This window comes from Fusarium redolens (genome assembly GCF_020744475.1).
Source record: "Fusarium redolens strain MPI-CAGE-AT-0023 chromosome Unknown BKA55scaffold_3, whole genome shotgun sequence".
Lineage (NCBI taxonomy): Eukaryota > Fungi > Ascomycota > Sordariomycetes > Hypocreales > Nectriaceae > Fusarium > Fusarium redolens.
This window is the reverse complement of record NW_025763666.1, coordinates 2,832,803-2,849,800: the sequence shown is the minus strand read 5'-3', so window position 1 is coordinate 2,849,800 and position 16,998 is coordinate 2,832,803. Positions and strand designations below refer to the sequence as shown.

The following is a 16,998-nucleotide window of genomic DNA, read 5'->3' as shown; positions in this document are numbered from 1 at the left end:
CTAGGCGTAAATGGCTGCAAAGTTAGGCAGCAATAAGTCTTTTCACTATGATAGATTTACAATGAATGGTAATGTTCGCTTTCCCTTGGCTTCAGCTTGCCCAAAGGTTTCTCTATGACTTCCTTTCAAGATTTTGCGCATGTTCTACCAGGCTATCATTAGGCGATCCTACGATCCCGTCCTAAAGGTTGCATGGAGATTGCTATCCGATGGAACAGATCATCGTACCTTGAAAAAGCCAGTCCAGAGACCGGAGGATACGAACACGCCCTGGGGATCTATTGCCTTCTGCACCTCAGCCAATCTTTTCTGGTTGTCCTTTCCATAACTAGCGAAGACATCCTGCCCCTTATTCGCATAGTTTATGTATACAAATGGATGGAACGCATCGAGACTTTTAGCAGCTTTCTGGAAATCTGCGATGAAGTCTTCTGCCAGGCTGTAAGCGGTATCGTCCATCGAGCTATCGTTCCAGCTTAGAGAGAAGAGGTTGACTAGTTTATTGTTAGTATAGATTCTTGCCACTTTTGATCCAACTGCTGAGAGCAGACCTATTGCTTCAGGGCGATGACTTACTAACAAGATGACCTTCAGCGTCAAGGCCAAGAGCGTTGCCACCCCTTCTCTTGGATAGTTCTATTACCGCAGCAGGAATAGAATAAGTGATCAGCTGCGGGTTCAGCCCGGTCAAGTTTCTTGCTTCAACAAGCTTTTTGAGAATATCAAGGCCCTTCTTTCCAAGCTCTGTAGATGGATAATGCGTCAAAGTAGCAAATACATTCCTAAAATTATTAAGGAGTCAGTCATAGCCAGAAATGAGACATTAAGCCCTCATACCTTGTTACTCCCAGCGGTCCCTCGAAACTTGTGCTATTAGCTAGACTATTGATGCCTCCAGTGAGATTTCCTAATGCAGGGATGCTGTTCAAAGTGTCAAATACAGGTGGGGAAAGGACAGGCTCTGCGTAGCGTTGGGTAGTTGAGATACTCCAACCATTTTGCTGAGTATAGGCGTATCGATACTCTAGTCCAATAGCAGTGTCATCGTAGTCCTGGATCGCAAAGATCTTCTCGGCTTCTTCAAGCACCAGACCTGTCTGGTTGTGGCCAAAGGTACGTGAGCCGGTGTATACAGAACCTTGAGGAAACACGCTGACATTGAACGAGGTCACGATGCCGAAGTTGTTACCACCTCCTCGAAGGGCATAGTACAGATCTGCGTGCGTATTCTCAGATGCTGTCACAATTGTAGCATTCGGCAAGACAACCTTGTGACGTGAGCACTCCATGTTTGGCCACTTTAACAGAAGGGACCCTCACCTCATACTCCAAAACATTATCAAGCGCCCATCCGTGTTGAGAAGCGAGCACAGAGCTGCCACCACCGAGAGTAAAACCCCCAATGCCAACTTGTCCAACTCTTCCGCCAACATATGCCAAACCATAAGGATCGAGAGCAGCAAAGACCTGACGACTGAGTGATCCGCCGCCGACTCGAGCGGTTGTTCGGTCATTGGAGACAACGGTATCATTGATCAAGCCAAGATCGATCGTGACTCCGCCAACAGAGACCGAATCGTCTGGGAATCGTGAATGGCCTCCACATTTGACAGCAAATCGGCACCAATTCTCCACAAGAACCCGCAAGACTCTGGAGACCTCAGTGGCAGACTCAGGTTGAACACGACAAAGATAGATGGTTTCCAATTGCTTCTGGTCCCAGATGGTGAAGCCGGAGTCATCGTCCTTGTAATGAAGGCGGCCCGGGAACTCGGACGCTAAAGTAGTACACTAATCTAGTTAGCTGGGTCCGGACATTGTCATAGCTCACTACTAACAGCCTGCGCACAGTTTGCTCCGGCACGCTGGGCGGACAATCTCTCATCGTTGATAGCGTTCGTCGACGCGAACAATTGGCCAAGTAGGCATAGATGCGTGAGCTTCATCGTATTTCTGGTTGAGGTAAAAACTCTTGAGAACTTGAGAATACTGTTTTCTGGACGGCTTATAAGGACATTCACCACTATTGACTGCCAAATGTCAACTTTGACACGCGTTCAGGTGGTACGCCAAGCCCCCCACTGGTAGTTGATGATTAGGCAACTGAGCATAAGTGCTTGCGTCACCATCAAGATTAACACCGAGATCAATATAGTTCGACGCTTGGTGGTTATGGTGTGGGCCGTCTAGGGGTCCGGAAAAACACAAGACTGAAACAGGTGAAAGATCGCTGGGTTCTGGTGTACTATCTGCCATTGTCCAATCGCTGGCTATATACGTGAAATCGGGTGCCGCGACGCTAATGCAAGTTTATGACAGTTGCATGAGTTCCCATAGTACTTTGCTTATTCAGGCAAAGTGTCTCACCAGCTCCAGTACTTATAACTCGATCAACCCCGCCCCAGGTGGACGCACCTGTCATCCACCGACATATCCGTACAACGGTATGTTTACTACCAGCTACGTCAATTCTCCCAGCAATCATGACTGAAGAAACGGACTTTGGCCAACATCTCGCTCTACGGGCTTCCATCATCGGCGATCCGGATAACTGGTCCGGTGTAAGCGATGCAGGCAAACGGAAAAGAATTCAAAATCGCATCAATCAACGATCCCGCAGTATGCTCACCGTAATATAGTGACGTTTTCAGTCTTGTTAATAGCCAAATTACAGGAGATCGTCAGCGGAAGAAGCAACTGGTTCACCACAGTGCCACGTCTATCCCTGCTCTGATCAGCGCTGTCCTGAATCACAAGTTGGATCTGAAGATGCTTGTGGACAGAATGAACATGCTCCAGCCGCATTCGTGGAACAATCAAACTATTGTTCAAGTCTTCGAAGCTATTGCGAGCCAAGACAGAAGCGCTGGATTAGTCAGGGCCAATATGCTATCCAGCCTATCGCAGTTTAACTTTTCTCGGACATTGATGTTGAATGCAGATATTCTTGGGCTTTCTGACGATTTAATGCATGACGACGCTTGCTCGTTGTTTGTGGTTGCTGGACCTTGGCCGGTCGGGATAAACATCAACGCAGAAACCTTACCGGATGGTCTTCGACCGACCAGTCTCCAGTACTACAGGGAGCACCACCCCTGGATAGATCTACTCCCGGTAGCCCAACTGAGAGATAATATTATCCAGCGAGACGTGGACTCGTATGATGAGGCGGGTCTCTGCTGTGCATTCACGGGGCGCGGCCACGACCAAGGTACCGGTGTGGTTGTCTGGCGCGAACCTTGGGATCCTAGCGGGTGGGAAGTGACAGCCGAGTTTGCTCGGACCTGGGGCTGGGTTATTTCTGGCTGCTACGATCTCTTCCGGTCCACGAATATGTGGCGCGCTCAAAGAAATGAACGCCCTCTATTCAAATTACCAGATTGACAAAACGGGTTCTTTGAAGAGATGATGTAGGATTAATAACACGAAATAAATCTAGTTACCCACCAAATGAGCCATGCTGGCGGCAAACCTCTCTCCAACCGGCTTCGCATTCTCCACAATTCTTCGCATCTCCGTCTTCTCGTCATCCGTCAAGACAATCTTGCGAGACTCCCAGTTCTCTTCTAAGCGTGAGGCTTTTGTCGTACCGGGGATGCTGATCAGCCCCTGCGCCGCCACCCAAGCTAGTGCGATCTGCGCAACAGTGCAGCCTTTTCGTGAGGCTAGCTTCTTGATCTCGTCCACAATTGCCTTGTTATTGTAGAAGTTCTGACCTTGAAATTTGGGAACTGCGAATACGGAAGTCAGCATCTATCTGATAGTGCGGAAGCTTGTATATAAATAAGATCGCTTACCTGTTCGGCGGAAGTCATTAGGTGCAAAGTCATCAGGAGACTTATAGTCAAAGTTATCAACAAGCCAGCCATGTCCCAAGGGGCTGAATGCGACAAACGCTACACCTAGCTCCTTGCATGTATCGATGAGACCGTTCGTTTCATGCACTGTCTCAAAAGCCGAGTATTCAGCCTGGACCGCATCAATCTTCGCGACTGAGAGGTATTAATACACGACTTAACCTGAGGTAAAATCCCGCAGCAGTACATACTCGACATGGCTTTGCGCAAAGTAGCAGCAGAGCACTCAGATAGACCAATATATCTGGTCTTCCCTGCGCGGCGCAGTTCATCCAAAGCGCCAATAGACTCCTCAAGTGGCGTATCTTGATTGCGTCAGTATTGATGAGTGCAAGCATGAACATGGCCCTTCTACATACTGGGGTCAATTCGATGGAGGTAGTAGAGATCAGGAGTAAATCCAAGCCTTTCAATCGTCCCCTCGATGTATTCTTTGATGTGAGCTGCCGAGTTGACAACACTTCTGGTGGGTGAAAAAACATCAAATCCGCACTTTGACGCCACTATATCAAACCTTGGTCAGTAATTTCTTTATTTGATCAATGCCAGTATTAGTCTTCTTACCAAAAAGCTTATCGCGCACATCATGCTTCTTAATAAAGTCGCCAAGTAGCTTTTCATTACCGCCATTCTTATAGGCGACCTAAGAATAGCGACTATGAGTAGTAATTCTTTGAGTACCGGATGTGCGAGGTGCTACTCACGGCAGTATCCCAGAAGGTACATCCAAGGTCAACCGCTTTCTTGAGAACTGGCTCGGCCTCTTCAAGGTTGAGGTCGCTACCCATAGCTGAACTGAGACCCATGGCCCCGAAGCCAGGTATAGGGACTTGGATGTCACCAATTGGCAGTGTGTTGGTCATTGTATTGAAGGCGGCTTGAGATGTCGTAGTGTCCAGATGTAAAGAAAAAAAATAAGAGGAAAGTTAGAAGAGAGATGTGAAATAGGAAACCCCTTAGTTTTATATCCCCTTGCAGTGCTAGGGCTATACTAGTATGCCCCCTTAGTTTTTTAAGTAAATTAGAGGATTATTTGTTTTTAAGTAACGTACATAATAAGCATATGCATTAGACAAGCATGTGTATTACTTTTCTACTTATTAGTATTTATACCTTAAAATATAGCTTTTTTTAAAATATTCTAATAAATTTAAACCAAGTGTAAAATAACTAAAATTTTTATAATAGCTATTTAACTTTAGTTATTTTAGTATATATTCTTTTCAATTATTATTTTATTTTATTTTATATAATATAGTTAATAAGTAAGCGTTATATTACACTGTGTACTTAAAAATAGCATACCATATATAGCACCTTATTAGCTTAAAGAAGTAGCTATAAAATCTAGAAAAAAATAAATAGCCGAGAAATAGCCAAGGACAAGGAGGTTTCTCATGGCGACAAAGCTACAAAGGAATAACGGTGAACAAGAGATATAGGATTGGTTATTGGAGTTTGCATACAAGAATATCAAGTATCTATCGACGACGACAAGTGTACTCGACTCATCTAGTTAGATGACGGAGGCGCGGTAGGTGGATACTGGTTCAATAAGCTACGTGCTAGAAATCTAACAGCAGTTCATGCAGTTCCCTACCTACGACGCTTCCGACCCCTGCAATCTGCACCTGTCAGCCGCATGCATTAGCGCAAAGCTAAACCGTCCCGTCTCCCTTGGGACCCATGGTAGTAATAATCTCTGAGAACACGGGTACTCAGATCATAGGCTAACTTAGTAGTAATAAGAAGTCTCAAAGTTTATCTGCTGGTATCTAATTAGTTATATAATCGAGAGGGTTAAAACGGAAGCAGCCGGAGTCTCAAGGAGATGAGTCCCTCTGGCTTTAGTTATAGGTTGCAAAGGGTGGGAAAACTAGTTTCCGCTAGAGATTGACGTAGCGGTACTTCTTCTCATAGGTGGTCAACATAGCAGTGGCATGACCTCAAAACTAGAAGTACTAACCTTTTGCTTGCTATATCAAACCAGAATATCGATATACCTACAAGTTGCTGAATAGCCTTTCATACAACAGGAATTGGGCCTTGTATAGTACCGCACCATATTTCTGGTTTTCTCACACTTGTAGCCTGTATTTGAACTTCTCACTCAGACTGTAGTCAGTAATGACCAGAAATATTCACTGATACAAAGCCGGCAATTGAAATTGCCCGATAGTCCATGCCATTTTGGGAAGCGATCCGTAGGAGACTCAAGGAGATAAAGACTAGACTAGTCAGATAAACAACACGACCCATGACAAGTGTTCCCAATAGGTAGTGAATTCCGCGGGTAATGAAACCTGAAAACCCTCTCCAGCCACCCTTGATACGTGTAATTTACTAAAACCCTCGATGATGACGTTGATTCATTATCAGTGACGTCTCAATCATGATGGAGCCGCGTGTAGGCCACATAATCTTGAGAAAGAGGTCGGAATACCAACCAACCTCGAGCCTTGCCTATGGGGCTCTGGCTTTGGCTCAAATATAAAGCCTCCTGTTCTTTGTCGTTGCCTCACTCACACGCTTGATTGTCCGTAAGCAAAGAAAAACCTCCTCGGAAGCACCCACCACCATGGCCAACTTGACTACCATGAGGGCTGTGGCCTATTTCGGCCAGCCATACAACGTCTCGGTTATAGACATGCCTCTACCATCCATCGTCAACCAGACAGACGTCGTGGTTCGCATCACCAGCTCCGCCATTTGTGGTTCCGACCTCCACTTCTATCACGGCTTCAGTGGTTCGCCGAATGTGCCGTGGGGTCTTGGACATGAAGCCATCGGTTATGTGTCAGAGATTGGTGATGCTGTCACGGCTCTCAATATTGGAGACTACGTGATCGTTCCAGACAACGCTGACGATGGCCACTGGGGTCCATCCCACCCGCTTTCCTTTGGAGTCGGATCCCCTGACTATGGCGGCCTTCAAGGTAAGGATTTACTCTCTTCATGAGTCTTACATACTGATATATGGCACAGCGGAGTATGCACGAGTCCCGTTTGCCGATAACACCCTCATTCCAATCCCGATCAACTCAACTCATCGAGAAGCAGAGCTCGACTATCTCATGATTGCCGATGTTTTCACCACTGGATGGCACTCTCTGAGCTACTCGGGTTTCGAAGCGGGCGATAGCGTTGCTGTCTTTGGCGCTGGGCCTGTCGGTCTTCTGGCCGCCTACTCGGCTGTACTTCGAGGAGCTTCAAACGTTTACGTAGTGGACCACGTCGAGAGTCGTCTGGAGTTGGCCCGTTCTATCGGAGCCTCCACCATCAACTTTGACAAAGACGATCCCGTAGCTGCTATCATGGCCCTCGAACCTGAAGGTGTTACTCGAAGCTTAGACGCGGTTGGGTTTGAGTCTGTTAATTCGACTGGTCAGATGCATACAGGCATTGTTTTAGAGCAGATGGTCGCGGTCACGTCTATTTATGGCGGCATGGGAATTGCCGGAGTATACAATGGCGGAGGCAATAGCACTGCGGGTGCACCCTTGGCAGGGGAGTTGCCAGCTGAGATACCAATGCCGATTGCTGCCCTTTGGAGAAAAGGGTTACATGTTGGTGCGGGTATTGTTCTACCCTTAATCCAGGCCCCTCCCCTGCTCGACCTTATTGCATCTGGAAAAGCTTCCCCGAGCTTTGTGGTGAGCGCAGAAATCGGCATTGAGGAGGCCCCGGAGTATTACCAACGATATAGTAATCATCTAGAGAGCAAGGTTGTACTTCGGTTTCCCTAGGTTAAAATACAAGACCCTGATGCTGACAGCTTCGCTGTCATCCTAGGCATAGGCAAGCTGCGTGCTGGCCTATCCCTGCCTCTTGGTCTTCCTCTTAGTATCCTTACTAAGTCTCTTCTTCTGGCGAGGCCTCTTCTTCTTACTAGGTCTCTTTATAAATACCACTAGTTTTTAAAATATAAAAATAAGAAAGTAATAGTTACATACCATATTATAATTTTCTAATAAGGCTAGAATATGTTTTATATTCTAAGTACTTTAAAATAACGTAAAATTAAACATTTAATATATTATAATAATTTATAAACTTAATTATTATATCTTATACTACTATTAAATAGAATTCTTATAATGTTTAATTATTAAACGGACCGCATATGCCTTAATGTCCTCAATTATATCTGTATTATTTCTTGTCTCTTCCTCAGCGCTGGGTCAGCTTATTATGCTTTCCTAAACCGGCCTAACCTCATTAATAGTAGGCCGATATGTCACATGATGCCCTTTTCGGCCGCCCTGTTCTTCAACAATATTCTGCTAAAGATATAAAAATTATTTACTTTAGCTTGTGAAAAATGAGCTAGTGGCTGATTCGTACAAGTTCCACAGCCATGACTGTATTCAACCAAATCGAAGCCCATCTTCTCCAAAAACATGATTGTTCCAGTCTCACCCAGTGAGCGTGGGTAGAGAGGGCTGGATTCCAGATAGAACGGGCAAGTCCGGTATATCGACCAGTCTAACAACCACGTCCCTGGCGAAGTTCTCGTGAAACAGGTCGACTAGAACAGTAAAACTTTGAGTCCAAGATTAAATTAGAGATTTGAGGCCAAAAGCGAGCATGGGAATTAGAAACGCACCCAACTTGAAAAGCAGCTTCGTCGTCTCTAGGGACCTTGTCAAGTCCAGAGCGCAACGTCTGTCGCTGTCCAGCAAGTCAGGATCTGCCCCATTCTTGAGAAGTAACTAGACGCTCGCAATATTTCCGCACGATATAGCCACGTACAAAACAGTTAATAGTTTTTCACCTTGATTTCATGATCATATGGCTCAAAGTAGTTACAGCAAGACTTTTTGGTGGCTGTTAAAGCATTTATGTATCTGTAAAAGAAGGTAATGACGAGTGCAGTCAAACCAGGTTAACAAACTGACTCAAGAATGTCAGCATTCTCCTTTAAGTGTCTCACCTTGATGATCGAAGCTCCTATGTTGTCTCCCCGAGCTGCGTCCTGAAATGGATCTTTCCATTTAACCCAGAACCCTCCTTCGCCGAGACATCGATCAAGATGGTCAGTAAAATAAATATAGCTGCTTTGTACCTGCATGCCGGTTCGATTACACAGCAAGTAAGGGAAAAGCACATTGGATATACATTCCACCAGGACTCCTGCTCCGTTGACGAGCAACCATCGAGCTGTACCAAACTCGCCATCACTGAGAGCGCATACTAGCAGGGCATGTTTCAAAGTATCTTTGGATACAGGAAAAGTAAAAATTGACAAATCAAGTACAGGTCAGCAAGCTAAACTTATAGTTGTCGGGATCAAGATCAAGATTAAGAAATTGTTCTAGTTATTATTTTGCGAAGACTTCAGCTTCGAAGGGAAGGCAGTCCTCCTTTTCAGCAGATGTCATGTTTTCATGGGTGTTGTTGATTAAGCCTATAATATGCTCTAGGTTGCAAACATATCGCGAAGAGTATGAAAAATAGGTAATCTTTCAGCCGCGGCGGAAATAAAGACACTTCTAACAATTATGGAAATCCGGTATCGGATCCGTTATCTATCTGGGGGTTGTCTTGGGCGCAAATGTTGCTTGGTATCCCAGAGTGGGATCAACAGCTGCACATGACAGCTTCTCGACACACTGCAAAGATAGTCCCTTCGCCACTGCAGATCAGGTTCACCAATACGGCTACTTGTACTACTGTATCTTAGATACTCACAGGGCAAATACGGTACGCACTGCATTTTCGACATTCTTCATTCGCTACGGAATCCCCTGCCGAAGGAAGGGCTATTCACACATGGCTTCAGAGTAATGAGGCTATATTCAACTAAAGTGCGCTAGCCTGTCTTTTTGTATCTCCTTCCTCCTGTGCTCCTCATTCGGCGACTTCAATCAACTGTTACGATGATCTTTCCCACATGCTGGTTGCTCTCAAGATAGCGATGCGCCTCAGCAATATCCTGGAACGGAAACGTCTTGTCGACGACGGGCCTCAGCGCGCCGTTGACAACGCCCTCAAGCACGAACTCTATCATCTTAGCGCGCTTCTCTGCATTTAGCAACGTTTGAAATACAGCGGAAAACTTGATGGTGGCAAACTTGGCCATTCCCTTCAGCGGGTCTATCATGGCTGGGGATAGGTCCAGAACGCCGTAGATGAGGATCATCCCGTTTATTGCAAGTGCATCAAGTAACTTGCCGATATTTTTTCCAGCAACTGGGTCGTAGATCACGCGGCAGCCGATGCCGCCGGTAATGCGTGCCACTTCCTTCACGAGGTCCTGCTCGTCTGTCACGATAACATGTTCAATGCCGAGCGACTTGAGTGCCGCAACTTTTGACTGACTCCGGGTCGTACAGATCGGAATGGCGCCCTGCGATTTGGCGACCTGGGCCGCCGCAATCCCCACCGACGACGTCGCAGCCGTCAGCAGCACGTATTCGCCCTTTTGCAGCTGGGCAGTGTCAACCATGCTATTCCAGGCTGTGCTGTACTGCATCCATAACGCGGCACCATCAACGAACGACATGCCGTTGGGCAGTTTCACCGCCATCTCCGCTGGCACATAGGCCTGCTCGCCATATACCGCGCATTCGTGGCCTGCCATCTCTGTGGCGAAACCCGGGACGCTCGTGAACCCCGGGATGGTCGCTACACGATCCCCGATCGAGAATCCATTGACCCCTTCACCGACCGCCAGAACCGTTCCAGCGCATTCCGACCCGAGCATGGCAGGGAACGCCTTGGGCAGGCCGAAGCCACCTGCGCGGAAAAAGATTTCCATGCGATTTATCCCAATGGCGCTGACCTTCAACAGCAGTTCGCCAGCAGACGGATCCTCAAACGCAATTTCGTCGAGCTGCAGCATCTCTGGCCCGCCCAACTGGTGAAACCTCACTACCTTTGGCATCGGTGACTTTCTTTGGCCTGGTGGGAGAAAGGGGGATTGAGTATAATGGAAAAGGCGAGATTGGATGAGATAGAGGGATGGAGTATGTACAACCGGGCGCTTATATACCCATGAAACCTCTTTCCCATTCGAAATATATTACGTGGTCATGAAATTACGCAGGAGTGGCTTGTCAGGCGAGAAGTGCGGACGTGAATATCACATTCATTTCTTTATGTTGTATGCTAACTATTTGGAGCACTATCTCTTGTAATGCGTATTTCGTGTATATTTTTGCGCGTCCCCCTACCCTAGTCACAAAGACTTATAATTACTAAACAAGACGCCTTGGATTTCTAATGGCCATCACCGATGGAAACAAAACGCAGGCGGAATGATTGGTAAGAAACCATGATTACCAATGTACATTGTTCACGGAGGGACCGTAGTGCCAACTGGCCATTGAAGACTAGTGAAGCCATTTCTAAGTGATTTGATCAGTCTGAGTTTCCGGTCTTGGGTTGATTTGAAACTCATCAGCCAGCAACACAACCCCGGCAGCTGAGCTGGCGCATGTCAGGTCAAACTCCGCTAAAAAGCTATCTGCCGTTCTCCTCTTTTATGTTACCAGGGCTCTCGGGAACCTTTAGAAGATTTAAACTAACAATCTATCAATTCCAACGACGAAATGTGGCCGAATTAAGGTACAACGGGCACAAACTAGTGCGACGCTAATGCAGCCTGCTTATGATCTATACTGGGGCTATTATCTATACTAATGACTCTCGTCTTGCATCTTAGGTCTGAGAGAGTTTAACAAAATCTCTCTTTATAGGGCTGTTAGTGATAAAACAAGATCCAGAAAGCCTGCGGAGACTGTAGTTCAAGTAGACTGCTTAGAATTAAAGATTTATTGCTCCAGAAGATTAGTAGATGCAAATTTACTACTCTTTCTTCGAAACTAACCAAGACAAGATTGAAATCATCAAGGCGGGTACCTCCCTCCCTAGGAAGTCTGTTAGAAATAAGCGAACGTAGAAGCACTAATGCGATCTGCTTACAAGCTAAAATCAGGAATTCAATATTCTACTTTACACTCTCTCTCAGTATGTTCACGGCCGGTTCTATGCCGTTCCGTTAACTCCGACCATCCATCCTCTGTGTTTTGACTTAGTTTGCGGAGTTTCAAAGGAGAGTGGGTTGCTTGGTAATCTCAGTATGTAACCTTAATGAGTAAGTACTTTACTTTCATTAACGTAGTGAAGAGCGGCACACGTATAACATCAAGGCAATCTGCGATAGACGCGGATATGGTATGATCAGGTCATCCTTTCGACACGACAATCCAGTTGATCGTTTTTCCTACCCAACATGAGAGTTGTAATTATCGGCGCAGCTGGCCAAACCGGGTCGGTCATTGTGCACGCCTTACTGGAGTCGACAGCGCCGACATTTGTAAGCCCATCTCTTGGGACCTATTTGGTCGCCATAATGCTAATGCACCTTTTTGTCTATAGGAAGTTGTGGCCCTGACCAGGCCCTCATCCGTGAATAAGCCAGCAGTGCTCGAGCTGCAGAAGAAAGGTGTCAAGATTGTCTCCGTTGACCTCGGTGGCCCGGAGTCAACCTTGACAGAGGTTCTGGTTGGAGCAGACGTCGTAATCTCTACCATCTACGGCGGTAGCGTGATGGAAGAGGTTCCGTTGATCAATGCATCCAAAGCTGCGGGTGTGAAGCGGTACCTGCCCTGCTTCTTCGCCACTGTGGCCCCACCCAAGGGGGCACTTCGCTTGAGAGATATGGTTGTCCATCTGAATATCACTTGAAGGACCATGACTGACTTTCTTTCCAGAAGGAAGATGTATTAAATCATATAAAGAAGATCCACCTACCCTTCACCGTCGTGGATATTGGTTGGTGGTATCAAGTCAACTTGCCAAAGCTTCCATCGGGTCGTATCGACTACGCAGCTATGGAGACTGCGGATGGTATTGCTGGAGATGGCAATGTACCATTTGCTTTGACCGATGTACGAGATATAGGGAGCTACGTGGCTCGAATCATCAATGATCCTCGAACTCTGAATCGAATGGTATTCGCGTACAATGAGGTCTGGACGCAAAATCGGGTCTACGATTTATTGGAAAGACTGAGCGGGGAGAAGCTAGAGCGCAAATATGTGCGTAACAAAATTGGCTTAGTGGATTTCGATGGATAACTGACTTTGGCAGCAGGTTCCTGCCGAGACCATTGAGGCCAGCATAGCTGAAATCGAAGCGACTTCGCCCAGTCCAGATTCTTTGGAATTTGTGGTACTGTCACAGTACCAATATTGGTACTCTTGTGGTGTTCGGACAGATAATACTCCCGAGTACGCGGCTTATTTGGGATATTTGAACACGCAGGAGCTCTATCCTGATTTCGAAAGGAGGAGTTTTAGGTCGTATGTACAGGAAGTCCTCAACGGACACGGGAAAAGAGTCTACGAGCACCTGAAGGACTTACCGGCTGCTAGTGTAGACAAGAAGGCGCAACAGACGGACACTATGGTAGAGGGTTGAGGCTCACCAGCACCAAGAGGAGCGAGACACTGAGGTTTATTTCTAGTTGTAGGCGAGCATTCAGATATTAAATGCACCATTCATTGTTGCGAAAAACTGTTGCATTCTACTCGTTGATCGTACGTTGTGATATATAATTTTAGCAACAAGGTTAGCACGGAATTCACATATCCTAGTACGCGTCAAGAATTACAAGCCATGGTCCTCTCGCCTCTCTTGAGGCGCCAGCAATTCGTTGCCACTATCATTTCAGAGCAGCCCTCAAGTAAACCACCCCACTTCCGCAAGAACGGTACGCTCATCTCCCATCCATTTGGGTCCCAGGATTCGCCCCAGACGATGAGGCAAGCTGCTTCGCTCCTAAGGTCTTGCACATCGAGGATATCCATAGCCAAGGGGGTATTGTCGTGGAGACCCTCCTGAATAGTAAGCAGGATATTATCACGTAACCGGGGGACAGGTATGAGGTCGATCCAAGGATGGTGTCGCACAGTTAATTGCAATGCTGTAGGCCTCAGCACATCCGGAAGCGTCCGTGACGGTAGGACCATCTGGAGAACGTCAGAACCCACATGATTGAATGGTGAAACGAGTTTTGGGCAGCATAGTCCTTGAAAATTGAAACCAAGTAGGGTCGCATTATGTGCGAAGGCAGCAAGGACGTTGACCTTTACTAAAATATTCAGCTGGTCAAGTCGAGGCTCGCCATCTTTGTAACTCTGGTACGCTCTTTGCGTAAAGCTATGAAACGCTTCACGCGACTCAGGAGTAGATAAGAGGAGGTAACCCTCTGGCTGTTGGACCTCTGGCTGGATATCTCTCCCTTTGGCCCCCCTCGATTGTTTCGGTACCAGATCCTCTGCTCTGGTACTGGCACTTTCTATGTAATTGTACTTCGGGCTCCGCAGACCCTTGACGATAGGGCGTTTGTTTCTGCCTGCACCACAATATGCCACTAATCAGTCGGAGGCCTAGAGAAGAGGACGAGTGTAAGACATACGGTACAGCCTCTGATGGATCCGATTCTGCCGTTTTCTTCTCTCTGTTGGGCTTGTGATACCAGTCCAATCATCGCCGACAGATCTTGCTTCCAGCTGCTGAGGCATTGATTCGAGGACTAGTATGGAATCAAGGTGGCGTTGTGACTCGTCCATGATGCAGAGCTCGAATGTAACGGGTAAACCTTGCGTGGTACGTCGGAAATGCACATGGATCGATAGTCGATATGCAGTCTGCTTACCCTCCAAGCCCAAGCCAAGGTGATTCGCCCGTGTCTAAATACGCATTGCAGCATTCGTGTCCCACTAACGCTAGATTGCATTAGGTAAGGCTCCTCACACCCCCTAAAGCAGGCTCGGTCCAGAACTAGCCGCTTCTAGTATAAAGCGTAAGCAGGTTGCATTAGACCAGAGCCAGGGTCTATTCTTATTGCAACTGTCAAATGTAGGAATGACTACAGTGGAGACTACCTGAGTATCCAAAACCGGGGTTTTCCAAGGCCTGCTCAGCTGTAACAGGGTTCCAATCTCGCTCATCATAGGTATGACCAGGCTAAAAACCCTTGGAAATATCCATCATGGAGCCGAAAGACGATGTAATGACCTGGCACGATGAGTGGTCGTGATATAAAACGCGTGTTACAGTTGTTAGGCCACACGCTTCATACAGGGAGCGCTTTTGTTGATTGCATGGAGGATGCCGGTTGTGCCATTGATGGCAGGATCCAAAAGGTCTCGCTTAATATCGGTCACATTGAAGTGGAAAGGGCTTGCGGTATGAATGACAGCTTCGAACGGAGGGTCAGAGACAACCACTTCATCGAAGGAACTGGCGTTGGCGATGTCAGGGACGATGGCAAAATCGAGCCTGTCGCGTTCAAGGTCAGGATATACCTTCTTGATGCTTTCCGCCTTGGCATGATTACGCACAGTGGTGACGACAGAGTGACTGTACATTAATTAGACGCTTTAGATCCGCTGCTTGACATGAGGAACCTACCCTCGTTCGAGGAGAAACTGTGGAATGTTGGTGGCAATAAAGACACTGCCACCAGTCAGAAGTACTCTGTCCATATTGAGAAGTGCGAAAGGTATTCTGATTCAGGAGGATGAGCCAATGGAGCTGTTTAGCAAACGAATAATGAAGGTGGCATTTCTTCCACTATTTATATCTCAAGATGCCCGCCAGCGTTGTGACAGCAGTACGGGGATAATAGTACACCTCATGCGTATGAGACAAGATTACGGCCCGAGGACTTAGGATTTGCTTAAACCCAGCCTCTGTACCTTTTTCAATTAGATCGTGTGGGAATCACCGTCAGCAGTTCAATTAAGCTGGTTACTCACAAGTATACAAGTGCTAACTGGCCTCGGCGTTACTTGGGTTGGGGCTAACTCCTAGACATGCAATAGCAGGATGATAATTGACACTTGAGTTATCGGCAGTGCTAAGTTGATCTTGGCTAGTGTTGAAAGAGCTGGTTTTAGCATTGAAAGTCTTATACTCTATTATTAACCTTGAAAACAACAATAAGATAGATTTAAACGCGAGGAAACTAGCTAAATGATAATGCAGAACGCTCCTCTGTCGAACTCCATCCTAGAGAAACCGAAGCACGACCTTGATCTCTAGACTATACGATTGCTGTATAGTCCGTAGTACTCCGGAGCCTCCTTAATTCCGAACCACAAAGCTCGGGCAAGCTTTTCTAGAAGCAATGAGGTCGAGCAAGGGAGGGGCCTGAATCAAGGGCAGAATAATACATATATAAACTTTATACTTAACACTCTAAAGTAAGAGATATTAACCTTAATAATAATAATAATAATAATAATAATAATAATAATAATAATAATAATAATAATAATAATAATAATAATAATAATAATAATAATAATAATAATAATAATAATAATAATAATAATAATAATAATAATAATAATAATAATAATAATAATAATAATAATAATAATAATAATAATAATAATAATAATAATAATAATAATAATAAAAATAGTTATTTTTTATTATTATTAAGCTATTATAAATTAATGCTTATATGATTACTTTTTAAGCAATAAGGCAGTAAAGTTTATATTACAAATAGCTTCTTCTTCTAAATACAATGGCCTGCTGCTACTCCCTTGAGTTAATCAAGCTCAATAACAAACATCACAAGCAGTCGAGGTGGCCACTCCGATGCAGAACAATACCCATGCCGACACGTAAGCCTTTTCGTCAAGGGGTAGTAATCGGTATTTGTATTCCAGCTGGAAACTCTCCTGCTAAGCGTGCAATCGCAGTGTAGTTGCCTTCGTGGTTGTAAATTTCCGCAATTCCCATACCTCCGTAGTCTATGTCTTTGGTCAGCCATTCCAACTACACTACAGCAGCTCATCTAGCCGCCACTGTTCTTACCATAAAGCAATGCACGACGAAGATATACTGTTAGCGACACGGTTTGATTGTGGAGAAATTAAAGCTGGCCGAACAATCCTCGGATTGAACAAAAGTCGGGCAGCACATAATGAGCCACACACCTCTACTGTACTGCTGTATGTATAAATGAATCGACGTCGGCTGACGTAGCGACGCTTCTAAACACAGCTAGTCTATTTCGGCAATGTCATCCGATCATCCGGACTTAGCTTTGCTCATCCAGAATAGGATCCTGCAAATGCACCCGTCCACTGCTCAATAGACCAGCATTACTAGC

At 46.0% G+C, this 16,998-nt stretch overlaps 8 protein-coding genes across 8 annotated transcripts; 3 read left to right on the top strand and 5 right to left on the bottom strand.

Moving 5' to 3' along the window:
- Positions 1-122: 122 nt before the first annotated feature.
- On the bottom strand, positions 123-2,230 carry BKA55DRAFT_734858 (uncharacterized protein). Its single transcript, XM_046201277.1, has 5 exons — positions 1,839-2,230; positions 1,321-1,791; positions 838-1,268; positions 577-782; positions 123-494 (listed from the first exon to the last, which is right to left on the bottom strand). Exons 1-5 carry the CDS (start codon positions 1,944-1,946, stop codon positions 220-222), a joined length of 1,491 nt encoding a protein of 496 aa, XP_046054339.1. The 5' UTR covers positions 1,947-2,230; the 3' UTR covers positions 123-219.
- A 253-nt stretch (positions 2,231-2,483) lies between these two features.
- Positions 2,484-3,384, top strand: BKA55DRAFT_590832 (uncharacterized protein; the record flags this gene model as incomplete). Its single annotated transcript, XM_046195148.1, has 3 exons — positions 2,484-2,619; positions 2,686-2,756; positions 2,800-3,384. 3 exons carry the CDS (start codon positions 2,484-2,486, stop codon positions 3,382-3,384), a joined length of 792 nt encoding a protein of 263 aa, XP_046054338.1.
- Positions 3,385-3,435: 51 nt separating this feature from the next.
- BKA55DRAFT_590831 (putative aldo-keto reductase) lies at positions 3,436-4,720 on the bottom strand (the record flags this gene model as incomplete). Its single annotated transcript, XM_046195147.1, has 6 exons — positions 3,436-3,731; positions 3,798-3,992; positions 4,049-4,162; positions 4,217-4,360; positions 4,422-4,500; positions 4,562-4,720. The coding sequence occupies 6 exons, from the start codon at positions 4,718-4,720 to the stop codon at positions 3,436-3,438; spliced, it is 987 nt and encodes a 328-aa protein (XP_046054337.1).
- A 1,715-nt stretch (positions 4,721-6,435) lies between these two features.
- BKA55DRAFT_535525 (alcohol dehydrogenase) lies at positions 6,436-7,603 on the top strand (the record flags this gene model as incomplete). Its single annotated transcript, XM_046189714.1, has 2 exons — positions 6,436-6,793; positions 6,843-7,603. The coding sequence occupies 2 exons, from the start codon at positions 6,436-6,438 to the stop codon at positions 7,601-7,603; spliced, it is 1,119 nt and encodes a 372-aa protein (XP_046054336.1).
- A 2,117-nt stretch (positions 7,604-9,720) lies between these two features.
- On the bottom strand, positions 9,721-10,819 carry BKA55DRAFT_719155 (uncharacterized protein; the record flags this gene model as incomplete). The annotated part of the gene is made up of 1 exon (XM_046200955.1): positions 9,721-10,819. Exon 1 carries the CDS (start codon positions 10,741-10,743, stop codon positions 9,721-9,723), a length of 1,023 nt encoding a protein of 340 aa, XP_046054335.1. The 5' UTR covers positions 10,744-10,819.
- Positions 10,820-12,093: 1,274 nt separating this feature from the next.
- BKA55DRAFT_686069 (uncharacterized protein) lies at positions 12,094-13,283 on the top strand (the record flags this gene model as incomplete). Its single annotated transcript, XM_046198892.1, has 4 exons — positions 12,094-12,177; positions 12,240-12,524; positions 12,575-12,901; positions 12,954-13,283. 4 exons carry the CDS (start codon positions 12,094-12,096, stop codon positions 13,281-13,283), a joined length of 1,026 nt encoding a protein of 341 aa, XP_046054334.1.
- An 85-nt stretch (positions 13,284-13,368) lies between these two features.
- On the bottom strand, positions 13,369-14,514 carry BKA55DRAFT_559264 (uncharacterized protein). Its single transcript, XM_046191947.1, has 2 exons — positions 14,284-14,514; positions 13,369-14,220 (listed from the first exon to the last, which is right to left on the bottom strand). Exons 1-2 carry the CDS (start codon positions 14,435-14,437, stop codon positions 13,466-13,468), a joined length of 909 nt encoding a protein of 302 aa, XP_046054333.1. The 5' UTR covers positions 14,438-14,514; the 3' UTR covers positions 13,369-13,465.
- Positions 14,515-14,929: 415 nt separating this feature from the next.
- On the bottom strand, positions 14,930-15,355 carry BKA55DRAFT_686067 (uncharacterized protein; the record flags this gene model as incomplete). Its single annotated transcript, XM_046198891.1, has 2 exons — positions 14,930-15,230; positions 15,282-15,355. 2 exons carry the CDS (start codon positions 15,353-15,355, stop codon positions 14,930-14,932), a joined length of 375 nt encoding a protein of 124 aa, XP_046054332.1.
- Positions 15,356-16,998: the final 1,643 nt, after the last annotated feature.

Bases quoted from the DNA above. Each gene is read 5' to 3' on its own strand.
- BKA55DRAFT_734858 (XM_046201277.1), bottom strand. From the start codon at position 1,946: ATGAAGCTCACGCATCTATGCCTACTTGGCCAATTGTTCGCGTCGACG. The intron at 1,269-1,320 runs GTGAGGGTCCCT...TCACGTCACAAG, and splicing joins ATAATGTTTTGGAGTATGAG to GTTGTCTTGCCGAATGCTAC. The intron at 783-837 runs GTATGAGGGCTT...TAATAATTTTAG, and splicing joins GGACCGCTGGGAGTAACAAG to GAATGTATTTGCTACTTTGA.
- BKA55DRAFT_559264 (XM_046191947.1), bottom strand. From the start codon at position 14,437: ATGGACGAGTCACAACGCCACCTTGATTCCATACTAGTCCTCGAATCA. The intron at 14,221-14,283 runs GTATGTCTTACA...ATTGTGGTGCAG, and splicing joins GATCCATCAGAGGCTGTACC to GCAGAAACAAACGCCCTATC.